Source organism: Eublepharis macularius, chromosome 15, assembly GCF_028583425.1.
Source record: "Eublepharis macularius isolate TG4126 chromosome 15, MPM_Emac_v1.0, whole genome shotgun sequence".
Taxonomy (NCBI): domain Eukaryota; kingdom Metazoa; phylum Chordata; class Lepidosauria; order Squamata; family Eublepharidae; genus Eublepharis; species Eublepharis macularius.
In genome coordinates, this window is record NC_072804.1 from 47,819,256 (window position 1) to 47,837,923 (window position 18,668).

Genomic DNA, 18,668 nt, shown 5'->3' on the forward strand with positions numbered 1-18,668 from the left:
TTCCTATAAGAGAAATGTGTGTGCGTGTGTGTGTTGCCCTCAAGTCATAGCTGACTTATGGCGACCCCTGGTGGAGTTTTCATTATTTATTTATTAGATGAGATTTTTAGTCCACCCTCCCCGCCAGGCGGGCTCAGGGCGAAGTACAACATTTCAATTTACATAAATAACAGTTAAAAACAGATTAAACAGTATACAAATAACATTAAAACAACTTTATACAATACAGTTTCTCTACAGATGGTGATGATAAAATACTGCTTTTCAAGCCCTGGCTCATATGTAGGGTGGTGGATGGATCTTTAGTATGGCCAGTGAGGGCCCAACCTAGCCTCCACCATATGCCTGGCGGAACATCTCTGTCTTACAGGTCCGGCGGAAAGATAACAAATCCCGCCGGGCCCTGGTTTCCTCAGACAGAGAGTTCCACCAGGTCGGTGCCAGGACCGAAAAGGCCCTGGCTCTGATCGAGGCCAAGCGGGCCTGGGACTGACAGTCTCTGGCTACTTGGGCCTTGGGCCAGGGACCACCAACAGTTGTTCGTTTGTTGTTCATGGCAAGAGACTAACAGAGGTGGTTTGCCATTGCCTTCCTCTGCAGCCCTGATCTTCGTTGGAGGTCGCCCATCCAATGACTAACCAAGGCTGACCCTGCTTAGCTTCTGCGATCTGATGAGATCAAGCTCACCTGGGCTATCCAGGTCAGGGCACAAGAGAGATACCAGCCAATTCTCTCAAACATGTGGCTCTGCACGCATAACTGAGACTTCATCCAGAATGACCCACAATTTAAAACAAAGTTTAAAAGTTTTGCAGGTGTATTAAAAAAGGATTCCTCGGGGGTTTGGTGTTCAGTGCAAGGCACCAGGTCTCTGTGGCAATTTTGATGTGCACTGCAAAAGCATCTTTCTGGTTATGGGATGAATAGAGAGGTGGACCCTGGCAGGGTCACATTAGACCAGTTGAGCATTCGTTGCGGGTACTACCCTGAGTGGGTTTTGCCAGCTTGCTTTCCTTCGAAAACGATGCATTGGAATTTGGTGCGTGCTTAACATTTGGAACTCCCTGCCACAAGGAGGGGAATAGGGGTGGGAATAGCTGGCAGAAACGTAGGCCTTGTTTTCCAGGGCATCTGGTCAACCACAGTGTGAAACAAAACATTGCCCATTGGTCTCATTCAGTAGGACTCTTCTTATTTATTCCTGTGTTTTAAATATTTGCATTCTGCTTTTGCGCTTCTAAATATTTGTATTCTGCTTTTCCCCCCTGCAAAGCAGGACTCAAAGCAGCTTACAAAGCTTAAGAACAAACAACACATCTCAAATCGCTCTGCAGCAAGAAGATAAAAAAGGGTCCCGTTGCTACCCCACACATTTCTTCAGGCCGGATATTTTAAACTGGGAAAATCTACGGCTCACAGAGTGCTTCTGAGCACCCAGCCACCCCCAGTAGATCCCACTTCCCTCCCAGATTGACTGTTCTTTGCCTCTTGTCCCCAGGTGACATACAGAGTAGTCCAGGTGACAGACAGTCAGCTGGACGGACAGACAGACGCAACGGGAGCTGTCAGTGTGGTCTCGACGGCAGCGTTTGCCAGCAGCCAGCAGGCTGTTGCCCAGGTAGGGACTGGCTTCCTGGGCCTAGAGTTCCACGCAGCTTTGTAGCCAGAGTATGGCCATGTGCTACAGGGAGGGAGATTTGCTTTTATACCCCTGGTAGAGCCACACACTTTGAGCAAGGCAGACTAGCAGGGTGCATCTTCCTCTGCCAGACCGAGAGTTCAGACAGGAGAGGGCAAACAGCCCCCCCGAGGCATACAGTCAACAATAATAGCCAAAATTATCAAAAGTAATATCTAATGTATATGGAAACTTCCCAAAGGGCCTCAAGAGTCAAACTCCATCTGAAATAATTCAACCATATATATATACACACACTTTTACAATATTCAATGGTGGGAACACAGTAAGTACATAGAAAATATCCAGTATATGTCTAAACCCATTCAAGAATATATGTACATAAACGTTGACAGTATTCTATGGTGAGAATACAATTGGCACATGAGAACTATCCAGTGTTTATAATTCCATAGTGGCTTTGTACATATCCAGCTGTTAACAAACAGTTCATAGAACTATAGAAGCCTGCAAAGATGCAGTAGGTGCAGGGCACAGATGTTCAGTCCAAACAACCATGCCTACGGGTTTCGCCAGCATGTCAAAAGTCCATCCCGTTTCGCATACATAGCTTCTTCATAGGCAATTTAATCTATAATACAAAAACTATAGGTCAGCATTATACGTTACCATTTCATATAAATCAATAAAAAAACAAATACAGGTAGTATACTCACAATATTTTAACCAGTCAATTTCATACCACCATTAACCTCTGAGATAAACATATTAGCATCATATCAGGGTGTAACCTTTTTCCTCTTTTAATCATCCTACTTAAAGACCCCTCAGCAAGGCAGTCTGCCTTTGAGCAAGGCAGACTAGCAGGGTGCATCTTCCTCTGCCAGAACGAGAGTTCAGACAATCGCCTTGTGGGTTTTCCTCGTCAAAGCAAGAGCCTGCACTCAAATTCAGCCTTGTCGTAACTGTTCTTGAGGACTAGCTTCATGCCCATCATCGTGCGCAGAGGTGGAGGCAAAGGGCGTAGGGCTTGTGATGGGGTCGCCAGTGCAGTACTCCTCTCCACCACCATCCCCCAAAGGGTTCAGAGGTCACCATCTACTTTTAAAGAGGGGTCTTATGTGGATGATGTTGGTGAGGAAGCTCACCAACATTTGGGTCAGAGTTTGGGGCGGAGTTTGTCCTCTTCGCCCGTTTGGTATAGTGGTTGAGAGCAGCAGGACTCTAATCTGGAGAGCCAGGTTTTGATTCCCCACTCCTCCACTTGAAGCCAGCTGAGTGACTGTGGGTCAGTCACAGCTGTCTCGGAGCTCTCTCAGCCCCACCCACCTCACTGGGTGTTTGTTGTGGGGATAATAATAACATACTTTGTAAACCACTCTGAGTGGGTGTGTCCTTAAGGGCGGTATATAAATCGAATGTTGTTGTTGTTGTTGTTGTCAGCCAGTTTGGTGTAGTGGTTAAGAACGGCAGGACTCTAATTTGGAGAGCCAGGTTTGATTCCCCACTCCTCTGCTTGAAGTCTGCTGGGTGACCTTGGGTCAGTACAAGCTCTCTCAGTGCCCTCTCAGCCCCACCCACCTCACAGAGTGATTGTTGTGAGGATACTTTGTAAACCACTCTAAGTGGGTATTAAGTTGTCTTGAAGGGCAGTATATAAATTGAATGTTGTTGTTGTTATCCCAGTTAGTGAGAAATCTGATTCATCCTGTGCAACACTGGCTTCCCATTTGTTCCCAAGCACAGCTCAGAAATGGCCAGGTTTGACCTAGAGACCCTTAATTGGTCTGGGGCTGGAGTATTTGATGGACCATGTGCTCCTATATAGATCTGCCCAGTTATTCAATTCATCCTTCCTTTTCCACCTCTGGTGGAAGCCAGGCTATCCGTCACCTATAGCATGGTCTTTCTGTGATGGCCCCTTTCCCTTAAGGAATTCCCTTTCAACGGAGGCTCGGCTGGCCCCGCCCCTCCTCTCCCTTTAGAGACGGGAAGAAGCTGCTTTTTTCTGAATTTCTTCGTGGGGAGGGAGGATCAGGTTGGCTTTGAATTCTGGATTTGCTTTCTCTTCTAGTTATCTACTTAAATCTTGCGGTTTTCATTATTTTGGCAATGCTTGTGAATGTGGGTATTCCTCTGTGATCCAGACAGTGGGCCGAAATTTTAAGTCAGCAGAACTCTGAGATGGGGGGGAGATTGGGAACCCATCGTTGAGCAACCGTCTGCACGGTTCGATCAGGGTAGCGCGTGCCCCGAACAATGGCTTGTGCAGAACTTCAGGAATAGGAGCTGGAGTGGGCTGCGCAGGGGCCTGGCATAGGCTGAAAATACCTCTCTCCCACTGGCACCCAAAGCATTGAGCCTCGGAGCACCCTGGGAAATGTAGTCATGGTACTGCTTTTCCCAAGGGTGCTGTGCCTCAAAAGCATGAGAAAGTGTATCTGAGGCACCGGGGTAGGCCGGAAGGACAGCTTCTCTCGCCTGCATGAGCCCACTGTTTAGGTCGGTGGCGGCGGCCATGGCTGGCTCCACAAAGGTGCGGTTGGAGATTTTCTGCTCGCTGGCCCGTCCTCACCCAAGCTGAGGGGAAGAAATCTTGCCTTTAATTATCTTCTCTGCCGCTTTCTGACCGCCACAAACTCTGTCCTGGACAGAGCAAGAGGAGAGATCCAAATGTTAGCTAACATTGCTGGCCCTTGTGTTTTTACTAATTCAGATTCATAATGCAAATAGTGTTTCCATTCTTTTTTTTTTTTAACTTCCAATTATTGGAAAGGGACATCCTATGATAGAGAGGGGTGCCTGGTCCAAGGTCACCTTGAGAATTTTGTGGCAGAGTAGGGGTTTGAACTTGGGCCTCCCTTAGTTGTTCCCACTACACTTCCCTTGCTGTCCTGCGATGGAGATTATGGTATGGCTAGTTTAGCACAGTAAGAGTTTTCTCCTGACTCACACACACACAGCCCCCAGTGTCTGTTCAGCTGCCTGGAGGGTGTTTTATTTTTAGTGACCATGTTGTGAATCGGTAACGTCCTTCGGAGAGCAGCACAACTAGGATGTGGTTACTGGGTTCTGCTTGCGTGGCTGTGTGTGTCAGATTTCCGGCTATCGGCTCATGCTCCCATCAAGAAGCACTCCTTGCCTTCTCTTCTTTCTCTCCTCCCACTTCTGCAAAATACATCAGGGTACTCTAACCATGCTCTGAAACACACAGGGGTTTTGATGTCCCTGGAAGGAACATAGCTTAGAGGTACAGCATGTGACTTGCATTTGGCAGGTGGTGAGTTCAAATCCTGAAATCTCCAGTTAAAGTAAAGCTGGAGCTGGGTTAGGCTTTTCTCTGCATGCGACAGTGGAGAGCCATTGAGAGGAGACAGAACTGGGCTAGTACTAGAAGATAGAAGATGATCCCCAGATGTTACAGAGTTCCTGGACCTTCTGTTGTTATAGTGCCTATACTTTTAAAACCTTTTCCCTGCAGCCATGAAGACTAGCTGCTGCTTTTCAACTGGCAACCATTTTCTGAAGTGTAACCTCTGTAGCACCAGATTCCAGGTTGCACCCAATCTGTTGGTTTGAGAGTCACTCTGTCTTGTTCTAATACCAGTCTCCCTTACAAATGTACAGACTTGTAGCAAAAGATAAGAATCATAGAATCATAGGTTTGGAAGGGACCTCAAGGGTCATCTAGTCCAACCCCCTGCACAATGCAGGAAATCCACAACTGCCTTCCCCCACACCCCCAGTGACCCCTGCTCTGTGCTCAGAAGATGGCAAAACACCATCAGGATCACTAGCCAAACTAGCCTGGGGAAAATTGCTACCAGACCCCAAGGTGGTGTTTGGCATTACCCTGGTCATATAAGAAGGGGCCACGAGAACTAAGCACTGATGTAATCCTTCCTGCCCTCCCTCTCATGAACTGCTTAGGTTCTCAGAATCAGCACTGCTGTCAGATGGCCATCTAGCCTCTGCTTAAAAACCTCCAAAGAAGGAGAGCCCCCCACCTCCCGAGGAAGCCTGTTCCACTGAGGGACCGCTCTGACTGTCAGGAAATTCTTCCTAATGTTTAGCTCAAAACTCTTTTAATTTTATTTCAGCCTGTTGGTTCTGGTCCAACCTTCTGGAGCAATGGATGACTTGCTTAAAGAGTAGCCATCGAGGGAGAAGTTTGGTTGATTGTTTTGAAGGGATCTGTAGCAGACACAACTGGAGTTGTGACAGCCATTATAGATGGGAAATTAGGCCAGATTAGAATCTCCTATCTTTTAAAAGTCAAAAGCAGCTGTGGGCAGAGGGAGGCAGCTTGGAAAAGGCAGATTGCTTGGCCAGTTTGGTGTAGTGGTTAAGAGTGCTGGACTCTAATCTGAAGAGCCAGGTTTGATTCCCCACTCCTCCGCTTGAAGCCAGCTGGGTGACCTTGGGCTAGTCACAGCTCTCTCAGAGCTCTCTCAGCCCCACCCACCTCACAGGGTGATTGTCATGAGGATGATAATAACATACTTTGTAAACCACTCTGAGTGGGCATTAAGTTGTCCTGAAGGGCGGTATATAAATTGAATGTTGTTGTTGTTATTGTTATTGGCCAATTTCATGTTGCAAATGCCTTCCCCTCTTCTCCCTGCCTCCCATGGTTGCTAATATCTCCTCCTTGAGGCAAACAGCAATTTAGCAGCAGTGGTGGCTGAGTGTAAAAATTCCTGCTCTAGCAATGTGGCTGCAATCTTGCATCTTCCCTCTCTTGCTGCTTTTTTTTTTTTTGAAAACTCTGAATGGTTCTGATTTCCGGTCCCATGGGTCATGCCACATTTGGGGTCCCTGTTGCTCAGTTCTTTGTGCGCAGTGTGGACTGGTAGGAGAGAGCTTTCCAAGAAGTTCTGTTATGGGGAATACATCAGTAATACCAGTCTCCCTTACAAGGTTGTTGTTCAGATTCATAGTGCGTTTGAAGAGCATAGGAGCCCTTTAAGAAAAGGACTGCATAAATGTTGTGGCTTGCAAGCTGGAATTAGATCAATATGCTGTGAGGCAGCAGTTTGCAAACTCTGAGCCTCGGAAGGGAGCCCTACCCCCATAATTTTCCAAACGGCAGACACAGGAGACCGTGTCTCCTTTCCTATCTCAACAAATCATCCTCCAAAACGCACCAGAGCAGTTTGTGCTGTAGATTCTCTCCTCAGTTGGTGCTGAGCAATGCTTGAGGCCGTACAGACACGGCTGACGCCCTGTGTGAACTGAGTGTACACTTCCCAGAATTCTCTGCAGCACGTGCACAGGGGTGACGTGTGCAAAATAGTTCCCAAAAACAGGGTGTCTGAAAAACTCGTCAATCCGGTCAATTGATTGGTGGGGAACCAGTTTTAATCAGCAAGGCTGTAATGGGTGCCTGCATGCTTGCTGGTAAGTCTTCTTTGGTTCAGCTGTGCTGTGCCAGGAAAACAAAATATATTAACAGTCATTCCCTTTTTAATACTGGAATTGTTTTAAATCCTTATTCGGTGAGAGGGAGAAAATATTTCGCACTTCTCTCTGTACCTCCAAAGACCTCTCTGAGGTTTTGGTAACAAGCTGATGTATTCAGTTAGCTGTTGATTAAACGGCTGTGGATTAATCACCTATTTAATTAGTTAACAGCATTAATGGAACCTTAGAAAGTTTGATTAGGATCTAGGATACCCATGTTCAAGTCGCCGCTCTATCATGGAAGCTTTCTGTGTGGCCTGGGGCCAGCCACATGCTCTCAGTTTAACCTACCTCGCAGGGCTATTGTTGATTGATTGATTCGGTTTATAGCCCGCCCGCCCTGCGAGCGGACTCAGGGTGGGTTGTGAGGATAAAATTGAGGAGAGGAGACGGATATAAGTTGCTTCAGGTCCCCATTGGAGAGAGAAAGCGGGGAATCAGTGAAGGGAAGAAAATAACAGATGAATGATTGTGTTTCCTGCAGGTGCTCACCTTGTATTCCCACTTTTCACCACAAGGGAGCAGTGTGCCGTTGAATTAGCTTCTTCCCATCAGCACTTTTGGAAAATCTGTTCCAGAATCTGTTATTTGCAGCGTCCCCTTCAAACTCAGTACAGCAAGAGGGTAATTGCAGTGGTGGGCTTAACGTATCTGCCCCAGGATTTTCCAAAAAATGCTAAAAACAGAAACATTCGTCCCAGTCTCGGGGATTCAAACCGTGTTTGTATTCCATGCAGTTTTAAAGATCAGCCGGTTTCAATACGTCATCCCTGCTTGTCATTTACAGACAGCATTGGCAGTGGTTTCGGAGTATGTGGGAACCCTTGTAGATCTGAAAAATGTAAATCGGCCACTGTTCATGGCTTTTTAAAAGGAGATCAGTTAAAATAGTACAGCAATGTGGGAATGCTGTCATAATTTGTAGAGCAGGGGTCCCCGACATGGTGCCCACCAGCATCTTTCCTGGTGCCTGTTGAGTGTTTTTAAAAAGTACGGAGGAGTAGGTGGGGCTTTTGCCCAACAAATCTTCTGATTGTACAGATTGTTAAAAAAGCATTGTTTCAGTGGCAGCTGCTAACAAAGTGCTGGCTTTTATTCTTGCTCCCTTTAAAAAAAAATACCCCTCTTCTCTGCACTTGGATTTCCTAACTGCATGTGTGTGACTCCACCTCCCCTGGCAGCCATTTTGGAATTGGCTCTGCCTTCCATGGCAGCCATTTTGTGTTTGCACCCACCACCCTATGCCAGAATTCCCAAGGTGGCCACGGGCCCAGAAAAGCTTGGGGACCCCCTCTATAGGGTTTAAATCATACAGTGTTTTGTTTTACTTTTTACAATTAAATTGTTAATCCCACTGTTTTAATTTTTTAAAAGCCCTAAAAGGGATAATGGAGTAGCTAAGATTGAGAACTTCGAATTGGGAAATTCGGTCTGAATTTTGCCCCATGAACTTACTTTGGGGTCCTTGAGCAAGGTGCTCGCTCTGTCTCAGTTCGTCCTCTTAAATATAGGAATAGTAATACTAACCTACCTGGCAGAGTTGTATGGATTCCAGTGGAGGTTATATGTGAAGTTTTTTGAACACTCGAATGTCCTGAGCAGTTGCTAAATGGTTGTTGCAAACAGTTTATAACATCGATCGTGCAAGCAAGCAGTGTGCAGTACAAGCAAAATATTCACAAGTGTCCACAGAGCAAGCGAAAGCACAACTGACTATGTATGAGATTGTAGTACAGCAGCCATTTTGCACACAGAAGGTGCCAGGTTCAGTCTCCAGCATTTACGGTTCAATCTGGGCAGCAGATTTTGGCAAAGACTCTTCTCCATCTCAGTCCTTGGAAAGTTGCAGCCGGTCAAAAGAAACAATGTTATTGTTTTCTGTTTAGAGAGCTGGTTTGGTGTAGTGATTAGAACCTAGTCTAGACTAGTCTTTCAGTCTGGGGAGCCAGGCTCAAATCCCCATTTTGCCTTAGATCCAGAGGAGTCAGCTGTGTTAGTCTGTAGTAGTAACCACAGTTCTCTTCGTTAGATGGTTCTCGAAAGCTTATGCTACAGTAAAGTTGGTTAGTCTTAAAGGTGCTACTAGACTCTTTACCGTTTTGCGTTGGAAGCTTGCTGGTGATCTTAGGTCAGTTGTACACACTCGGTCTATCCTACTTCAAAGGATAGGATAAAGTAGAGAAGCAACATATGCTACGCTGAGCTCCTTGGTAGAAGGGCAGGACAAAAATGTACTAACTGAATAAATACTAGTTATCAGACTCAGAAGAGGGTAGTTTCATATGTTTATAATCTTAACACAACCATCAACACCGATCTACACCCCCCCCCCCAGCCACTTAAATATCTTCTGGGGAGGAAAAAAACCCTCTCATATTTCATAGTTCTGTTACCTTGGTGCCACCTGTGCAAAGGCCCTGTTATGACCTAGACCTGAGGGGGTGGGGATACATGGAATAATTGCCTACAGATAATATCGAGGCATTCTGCATGTGCTCAGAGGTACTTGGCTTAATACTGGTCAGGGCTCAGATCTAGTTGATTCTAGAACTGAGGCTAGGTCAAGGCATTCTCTCTCCAGCAGTTTCATTTGCACACTGTTTTCTCTCTCCGAGTTTGCATCAGTGTTAAAATATCAGTTGCTTTAAAAGCTTACTTAGAGGTAGGATGTTAAATGGGTGTGACTGAAGGAAGGGAGGCGAGCTTATGAGATCAGGTGCCTCCTACCCAAGCAAGAAATGTTTTTTCGCCACACACACCATTGCCGGTACATAATCCATAAAACAGTACAGGGAATGCATGAAATTTGCATCGTATTTCGAAACACCGCAAAATGGCCCTGTGTTCCACAAACAGGCGGCTTGCACATTTTGAAGGGTGGCCACGTTCAGCCACCATGTAAAGGGCACAAGATTAGAATCCAGACTCCTGTCTCCCGGCAGCCTCTGTTTGTCACCACGGCAGCTTCCATTCCTCTCCCAGCCTCGGCTACAGAACCTCAACACAGAATGCTCAAGTCTGCTTGTGCTGTTTTATAGGCCGTGATCCAGAACCCTTTCAGCAATGGCGGAAGCCCAGCAACAGACGCCGTCAGCGGAGAGGCTCGCTTTGCGTATTTCCCAGCCTCCACAGTGGGGGATGCCACAGCAGTGTCGGTGCAGACGACGGATCAGTCGCTGGCCCAAGCCGGAGGTAGGAACCGACTCATCAAGCGTATCTTCCGTCATTTCCTCTGGAGAGGTGTCCCAGGGCTTGAGTCACGATCGCTGAATTCTACAATGTATTTATATTTTTTTATCTTACTTTGTGTAATTTGGCAACTTTGCCTTACTCTGGTTGTTGGCCACAGTCAAGGGACAGTCTGTGCCCTGTTACCCATCACCAATAAATATTATTCTTTGCCTGCTGAGTCTCATAAGCTGCTTCTCAAGAAGTTCTCAGTGGCTCTAAGGACTAGAAACTCGCTTGGGGTTTGGCTTAAAAGCTAAAGCAGAGAGTTTCTCAGGAAGTATAAACCTGTGTTGTGTGCTTTTGCTGTTGTCCTATGACATGTGTACAGATCTGTACCTTGAAGGAACCTGGCAGTACTCCAGATAAAATTTCTAGTTACCATGGACATGGATTTCTCTGTGTTCCATAGAACACCCTTGCTGTTTCTGTTCTCTGGTTTAAGACTAATCCTTCCTCCGTCTTGTTCCCGTTAGGCCAGTTCTACGTAATGATGACCCCACAAGACGTATTGCAGACGGGAACACAGCGTACCATCGCCCCCCGTACTCACCCTTATTCTCCGTACGTATAGCTGCCAGAGTAGAGGGAACAGGAGGGCTGGAGCCTCATGGACACATTGATGTCACTTCCAGGTCTTCACTTGGAGGTCGCTCCCCTCCCCACCACACACACAGACACACACTCTAGGAATTCTGAATACTTCATGGTAAATATCATAGAGATTTGATGAGTTCCTGGAATGTCACCGGGTGGGGGGAAATGATGTCAAAACATCAGAGACGTTGTTCTCACACGAAAATATTTTCCTCCAGCTGCTCCCTGGAGCAAGGGTGAACAATGGAGGGTGGGGGCAGGAGTTCCCTCACCTTCCACAAGCATCTGGCAACACTATTAATACCCCTTTTCATCCTCACATTTTATGGCAGAAAAAAAGACATGCTGTCTCTATTGCTCTATTCCAGAATGGCAGTAAAATAGAATTGAGATCTTCACATTTTGTCTTTCACTTTTCAAAAAAATTAAAAGCATCTAAAGTTTCTGCTTCTGGAGGTGAATGGGGTGGTTGATTTTTTGTTTGTTTGTTCGTTTGGTGACCCTTTTCCTCAAAAACCTAGGAAAATGGACGGGACGCGGACGCCGCGAGACGAGAGGAGAAGAGCCCAGCACAATGAAGGTATGCAAGCAGTCCCAGGACTCTATTTTTCGATATGGTTATGTATATCCACGAAAGGTTGTGTGGCTTTAAGGTGCACAGTTATTTTGTCAATTGTGAAACTATCGGATCATACAGCCAGTATCAATGGCAGGTGTCAGTCTGATATTCCGACGTTCAGCCGTTTGCATGTTTGCTGCAAAACTGATAGTGCTGTCCTAAGCAGAGTTTCACCGTTCAAAGTCCATTGCCTTCAGTGGACTTGGAAGGGTTATAACTCTGCTTAGGATTGCACTGTAATGATCCTGTCCCAGAACTTTTGCGTTTTGGGACAAGAATACCAAAGTTGTCGGTAAGAGCTTGTTTCACCTGCGTTTTCTCCAACAAGAGTGGATTCTGTCCGATGTTCAGTGCCGTCTGGTATATATTTTATATTGCTGCTTCTGATGCTTATGGAGATAATTTTATAATAATGATAACAACAACAACATTCAGTTTATATAATGCCCTTCAGGACAACTTAATGCCACACTCAGAGCAGTTTACAAAGTGTGTTATTGTTCTCATGGCAATCACCCTATGAGGTGGGGGTGCTGAGAGAGCTCTGAAAGAGCTGTGACTGACCCAAGGACACCCAGCTGGCTTCAAGTGGAGGAGTGGGGAATCAAACCCGGCTCTCCAGATTAGAGTCCTGCCGCTCTTAACCACTACTGCAAACTGGCTCTCAATTTTGAAAGGTGATGTAAGCACCCTTCCAAATAATAGATTACAGATGCTATTTGCCGCTACCCATGGCTACAGGTGATCTTTATTATTTTGTTGCCCCTCCCTTCCTCCATAGAGCTCAGATGTACAGGGTTCTTTCCTTTGCTCCTTCCCTTTTATCCTCGCAACATCCCTGTGAGGTGGATTGGGCTGAGAGCGAGCGACCGGTCCACGGTCACCCGGGGAGTGCATGGCAGAGCTGGGATTCGAACCTGGGTCCAAGCCTGATGTTCCTAATTGCCATGTTACACTGGTCTCTTCCATGAGGGTGGGCGGAGTGACTGCAAGGGGGTGGGCTCTGCCTCATCAGTGCCTTCTCATCTCTTTGCCCTAGTGGAACGGAGGAGGCGGGACAAGATCAACAATTGGATCGTCCAGCTGTCGAAAATCATTCCAGACTGCAATACAGACAACAGCAAGACTGGGGCGGTGAGGGTCGTTGTGAGGGGCGGGCCGGTTGCTCGGGAGGAAGCGTTGGAGATTGCAGTCCCATGGGACTTTTCTTCTGGAACCCAAAGGAAGGCGGAGAATTACGTTGCTCCTTTTGATGGCTTCATTGTAGGGAAGTTCTTAAATTCAGCTGTGGGGTGGGCCAGGCTCTTATCCCCTTCCACCTCTCCAATGAGTTTCTGGCCACTGCTTTTCCCCATGTCTGTGCCCTGGCTGCATTCCTGGATGCCAAACTTTGTTATAACCTCTACGTAGTGCGAAAAAGAAAAATTTTGAGGCAGAAGGAAAAACCAGATTGGAGGGCCTTGGGAGTCCGGTGGGCCACTTAGCAGGGAGCAGTAGGGGACAACCCTGTAGCTGCGTGACGTGTAGACTGGCAGGGACCCTGGGACAGTAGAAAAGAGCAAGAGTCCATTAGCGCTTACAAGACTAACAAAATTTGTGGTAGGGTAGGAGCTTTCGTGAGTCACAGCTCACTTCTTCTATCTGTAGAAGTGAGCTGTGACTTACGATATCTCCTACCCTACCACAAATTTTGTTAGTCTTATAGGTGCTACCGGACTCGTGCTCTTTTCTATTTCTACAGACAGACTAACACGGCTGCCTATCTTGATCTAGGGACCCGGGGGGGGGGGGGGGTGTTTACATTTGTGCCTCCTCGATCTCCTCTTGGGGAAGGGGAAAGCCCAGCTCTAGCTTCTTCCCTGGGGAGGGGGCTTTGGCTCAGCGGTCGAACAGTGTAGGATTTAGGACAACTTTGCACGTCCCACAGAGTAAAGGAGGCATCCTCTCCAAAGCCTGCGACTACATCCGGGAGCTGCGCCAGACGAACCAGCGCATGCAAGAGACCTTCAAAGAAGCCGAAAGGCTGCAGATGGATAACGACTTGTTACGGCAGCAGGTAGGCTGAGCGTTCCTGTGCCACGGCCTCTTTTTGCTGGGGGAAGAACGGACCGAGTGGGTAGAGGAAAGAGGCCCATCCATAACCCTGGTGACTCAGTGGAACCTCCACGTTCAGGAGCAGTGTGCTGCTGCATGATCGCTACTGGAGAACTGCAATGCAGGAAAGACGTTTGCCTCTGTATCCCACTCGTAGGTCTTCCGGGGGTATCTGGCTGGCAATTATGGGGAAAGGAGATGCCAGACTAGGTGGACTGTTAACCTCATCCAGCTAAGCTTTGCTGACATGCAGCCACCCGCCACCCACCCCCCTTTTGCGGCCTGCGAAGTAACATTAACGTTCGATTTATATACCGCCCTTCAGGACAACTTAATGCCCACTCAGAGCAGTTTACAAAGTATGCCATTATTATCCCCACAACAAACACCCTGTGAGGTAGGTGGGGCTGAGAGAGCTCTGAGAGAGCTGTGACTGATCCAAGGTCACCCAGCTGGCTTCAAGCAGAGGAGTGGGGAATCAAACCCAACTCTCCAGATTAGAGTCCCGCGCTCTTAACCACGGCACCAAACTGGTAGTAAAGCCCCGCCAGGGGTTTACGGGAAATGAGGTCTTTGAGTCCACAGCGATAGCTAGCTTCTCTCCTAATGTCTTTTCTCTCCCCACCCCAAGATTGAAGAACTGAAGAACGAAAATGCACTTCTGAGAGCCCAGCTGCAACAGCATGGGATCGAGATCGTGGGAGATGCCCCGGGGCAGTAGCCCTCCCTGCCCGCCCACATACTGCCTCTCCAAGCAAGATCTCAACCTCCACTTCGACTGTCCTTTTGTATAGTGCAAAGAGAGAGACCCTTTTCCGCCTCCTCTGTGTGAACCTTGCCTCGGCCCTCTCGCTGTGGGGATGTTAGAGGGGAGGGGGGAATTGGGGGAGAGGGGAAGAAAAAGTCTGACCATGTGACTTCTTCGCCAGGCCAGCCAGCCCTTCCTCTTATTCTGAAAGGGTCCTCCAAATATCTTTGTCCTTTTCCCCTTCTTAATCTCTCCCCACTCTCTTCCCTTCACTTAGGATATGTTAAGATTAAACAGGAAAAAAAGCTGCATTTTTTAATAGTAGATTTTTAACACAGGTTAGCCAACTTCCTTTCCTACTCTGCCGGATCTCTGGGGCAATGACGTGCCGTGGTTAAATTCGGCCATTCAAGCTCTCCAGTTGCATCTTCTCTTCCTCCCTGGACTTTTTGGATTCTCTCCACCAGGCGGGAAATTGGGCGGAACGTCTTGCCTGTTGCCAGATAAGGCATGAATTTCGCCCTCTCAGGTTCGGCTGCCGAACCAAGCAGACAGGGGCTTTGGCAGCTGTTTGGCCCGCGCCTGTGGACGAATTTGCAAGAAAATGGCTTAGACACAATCTGTGGCTCACTCCCCTTGTTCGAGGCGCACATGAGTAAAATGAGCACTGCTTGTACGAAGAACACGGGGGCGCTTTTCTGTCCGTCCTGTGTGCTAACACGCAAGCAGCCTTCGGTGTGACCTCTTTGCAAAATCCAGCTACTGTTAATTGCAGACAGATTGCTCAAGTTATCAAGACCAGTTAGTTGGAACCAAGACCTTATTCATGCCAGCAGGAGAACAAAGCAGTAGAATGCTGAGATGGCCGACTGGACAGCAGTGCAGCAAGACAGCGCAGCAGGTGGCGGATTCCAGTCTTCTCATAAAAACTCTGCAAGTAGAAAGCTAACAGCACAGTGTGAAAACTTCCTCCTCTTTGCTTGTTGTGCTGGCTTTCAAATTGCAGAGACTTGTTGACACAGGGTAAGACTGCAACAGGTGATTGTCCACTTGATGATGTCGCCCATTCCTTTTGTATCATGCCCACCTCATTCTTTTGCATATGAAAACTAGGGCATGTATGAACTAGGCCGAAAGCCAAAGAATACTGCAGTACACTAGGCTTGCCAGACTTGGGACTGCCTATGAAGGATCCCTTTTTTGGAAAACTGCTCCCTGCAAGGAGAAAAGAAGCACAGTAAACAAAGAGGGTCCCTGCTGTGCTTGTTTTCTGCTTGCGGGGAATGTTTTAAGCAAATGCCAGATTCAGAGCTGGAATTCTCCCCTGCTGTCTAAAGTGGCACCCTCCATTCTGCTGCCTCATTTCCACCTTATTCTCCTGCCTGTGTGAATGTCTCGTTCTGTCGCTTTTCAGCAAGATTCCATTCACAAATAGATTTCGCTGGATTGAGTTTCTTCCATGTTAAACGTCCTTTTGTTTGTTGACTTTTGCAAAAGTAGGGGCCAGAGATGCTTTATTGAAATGAAAAATGGCTGGGAGGGAGGTTAACCCTTCCCTCTCCTTTTATTTTTCACTAGAATAAACTGCTGAGCTACTTTCTCCCCTGCTAGTGGGGGGAAAAAAAACAGGTACCTATACATTTGCTCTTGCTCCATCTGGGGGGAAAGTTTTTCTCCCCAGTGGGGGTAAATACAGCTCAAGGGCACCTTTTCTAGGGAGAAAGAAGGGAGAGAAAGGGTTAAAATGTCACCCTTTCCCCTCCTGCTTAATAAAGCAACCCTGGACTCTGCATTTGCAAAAGAAAAACTGAACAGTCTAAGTGAGTCCTTAATTGTGTCTTTTTCCTGAATGCAAACCACTCTGTTATATCATACCTTTGTAATTTTGTTTAGCACAGTGGAAAGCAACCCAAAGTCTGTTTCTGTCTCCTCTCTCTGTTTTGTTTAGTTTCGGGGCACGTTTTGTATAGAGGTACGTTTGTTTGTATGATAGCTGAAACCCAGGCAAATTAGAGAATTTTTTAGTGGTGGACTGAATTGACAACCGGGTTGCTTTTTTTCGTTGTTGTGTTTTTGATATTATATAATTTTTTTAATTAAACTTCAGCAGTGTTTTAGGACTTCAGGTTTAAAAAAAAAATCCAGAGACAAATTTTTAAAAGAAGTAATTGCCTATATTTGAGGGTGAGGTGGTTCCCCTTCCCCTTCCAAGCAGTTTTTTTTTAAAGGAAAAAAAAGGAATGAATGGCTCCTAGACAAATATTGTAAAATAGCGAGTTTCTTAGGTTTGTTTTTTTATATATATATGCATAAATCTATATATCAGACCCCCCCCCAGAAAAAAAATCCAGTCCTGCAGCTGGAATTGTGAAAATATTTGTATCGTTCAGTCCCGCTCCAACCCCAGTGAATAGTGGGGAGGAAGGAAGAGACTTCAGATCAAGGGAAAGCAAAGCAAAATGGTTTTGTCAAAAATGCGGATTGAGTTGGCTTGAAGAGTTTTGATTGTTGGAAGTAGGAAATAATTCTGTTTATATATAAAAGAGAAAAAAAACCTGCACAGAAATAATATTGTATCTGTGACCTTTTGTGTGTGTGTGTGTATGTGAGAGAGAGAGAGAGAGAGATTTGACAGTGTTTGGCCAGAGATGGGGATTGGAAAGGATAGAATTGTCCTGTGCCCTTGCTGACGTGGTGCAAGGTGAGCCACAGTGTAGCAATCTACAGGGCGTCACAATTAAACCAGAGTTTGTTCGTGACGGGTACAAACTGTCAGTTATTGGCCTTCTTGCTGTCTCCCACACACTGCACACAAAGATGGGAGTCCATACATCCTCAAACTGACTTCAGTTAGAGCTGTCCCTCAGTGGAACAGGCTTCCTCAGGAGGTGGTTATTTTTCCTTCCTTGGAGGTTTTTAAGCAGAGGCTAGATGGCCATCTGACAGCAATGCTGATTCTGAGAACCTAGGCAGATCATGAGAGGGAGGGCAGGAAGGGTTACATCAGTGCTTAGTTCTCATGGCCCTTCTTACATACCCAGGGTAATGCCAATCGGCACCTTGGGGTCAGGTAGCAATTTTCCCCAGGCCAGTTCAGCTAGGGATCCTGACGGTGTTTTGCCATCTTCTGGGCATGGAGCAGGGGTCACTGAGGGTGTGGAGGGGGAAGGTAGTTGTAAATTTCCTGCATTGTGCAGGGGGTTGGACTAGATGACCCTGGAGGTCCCTTCCAACTCAGTTATCCATGACGTCTGAATGGAGAATGAGCTTCCCTCACTGAAGCTTGTTGATTTGCCAGTAAGTGACATTCTTAACTGTGGATTAATCCTGGGTAAGAATCCCAGGGAAGAGGGGGGGACTACCCTTGGTGAGGTCACACCTCATCGGAGTTACTTTTGCATTTTTATCACCTTCTCAGAAGTCCTCAAGGCGGTTTGCAGTCGCATGATAAAATCAATACAGAACAACCCAAGAGAGCTAACCTCGACAAATGCTGCCCCAATCTGATTCCAAAGGTTTTCTGACAAAGGAAAGTTTTGTGTATCCTAGAAGGGCCCATGGCGAGAGTTTATTAAAAAGTTCATAATACAGAGATTGCAATAGATAATTCAATTTAGAAGAATATCAATGCAATATAATAATTGCACATAACAGTGTGCTAGAAGAAACTAACATTGGAGATGCAATAAGTGACAAAAACATCCGAAGAGTTTAGCTGACCAGTCATATGTAAGATCCCAGCAACATTTTAGAAGGAGGTCGAGGGTCTTTTTCAGCTTCTGCAACTCAAACCTTGAAGATTTCTGACTTTTGGAGGGAGAAGGAGGGGGACAGTGGTGGGTGTGAGCCCAGTGTAACAAGATTCGCCCCACCACCAAGCACCAGGTGGTTCATGATGCCTGAATATGGCTAAGGGGGTTCTGGCGATCGGCAGAGCTTGTGTGACTGAGAGTGAGCCAGAAAACGAGAGAAGTCCATGGGGCCCCTCTCCCCACTACTTTCCCATTGAACTTCCAGTTTGGGAGCTGGTTCCAGTAATGGACCCCTCTCAGCCTCAACAACCACACAGGGCAGTCCTCACAGCTTCACGTTTTCCTCCTTATCCTCGCTGTCAAAAGTGTACATTCCAGTGATGCTGAAATCGGCAGCTGCAGAAACGTGAATCCTGTTCCCTCCTTGCAAAGCATACGGGGAAGTATACTGTTTGCAGCATGGAGGGGGGGATCCTTGAAGAGATACATTGGCATATCCACTTTCTGCAATGTCTGTGTGCTCAAACT

General features: G+C 46.8%; 1 protein-coding gene across 1 annotated transcript in view; it reads left to right on the forward strand.

Moving 5' to 3' along the window:
- USF2 (upstream transcription factor 2, c-fos interacting) overlaps nt 1-16,957 on the forward strand; it is a 31,166-nt gene extending 14,209 nt beyond the window's left edge. The window contains exons 4-10 of the mRNA XM_054999185.1: nt 1,499-1,618; nt 10,141-10,294; nt 10,807-10,894; nt 11,449-11,507; nt 12,586-12,680; nt 13,474-13,602; nt 14,272-16,957. Of these exons, the coding sequence (XP_054855160.1) occupies nt 1,499-1,618; nt 10,141-10,294; nt 10,807-10,894; nt 11,449-11,507; nt 12,586-12,680; nt 13,474-13,602; nt 14,272-14,361 (735 nt within the window). The 3' untranslated portion in view covers nt 14,362-16,957. The remainder of the gene's footprint in view (nt 1-1,498; nt 1,619-10,140; nt 10,295-10,806; nt 10,895-11,448; nt 11,508-12,585; nt 12,681-13,473; nt 13,603-14,271) is intronic.
- The last annotated feature ends 1,711 nt before the right edge of the window (nt 16,958-18,668 follow it).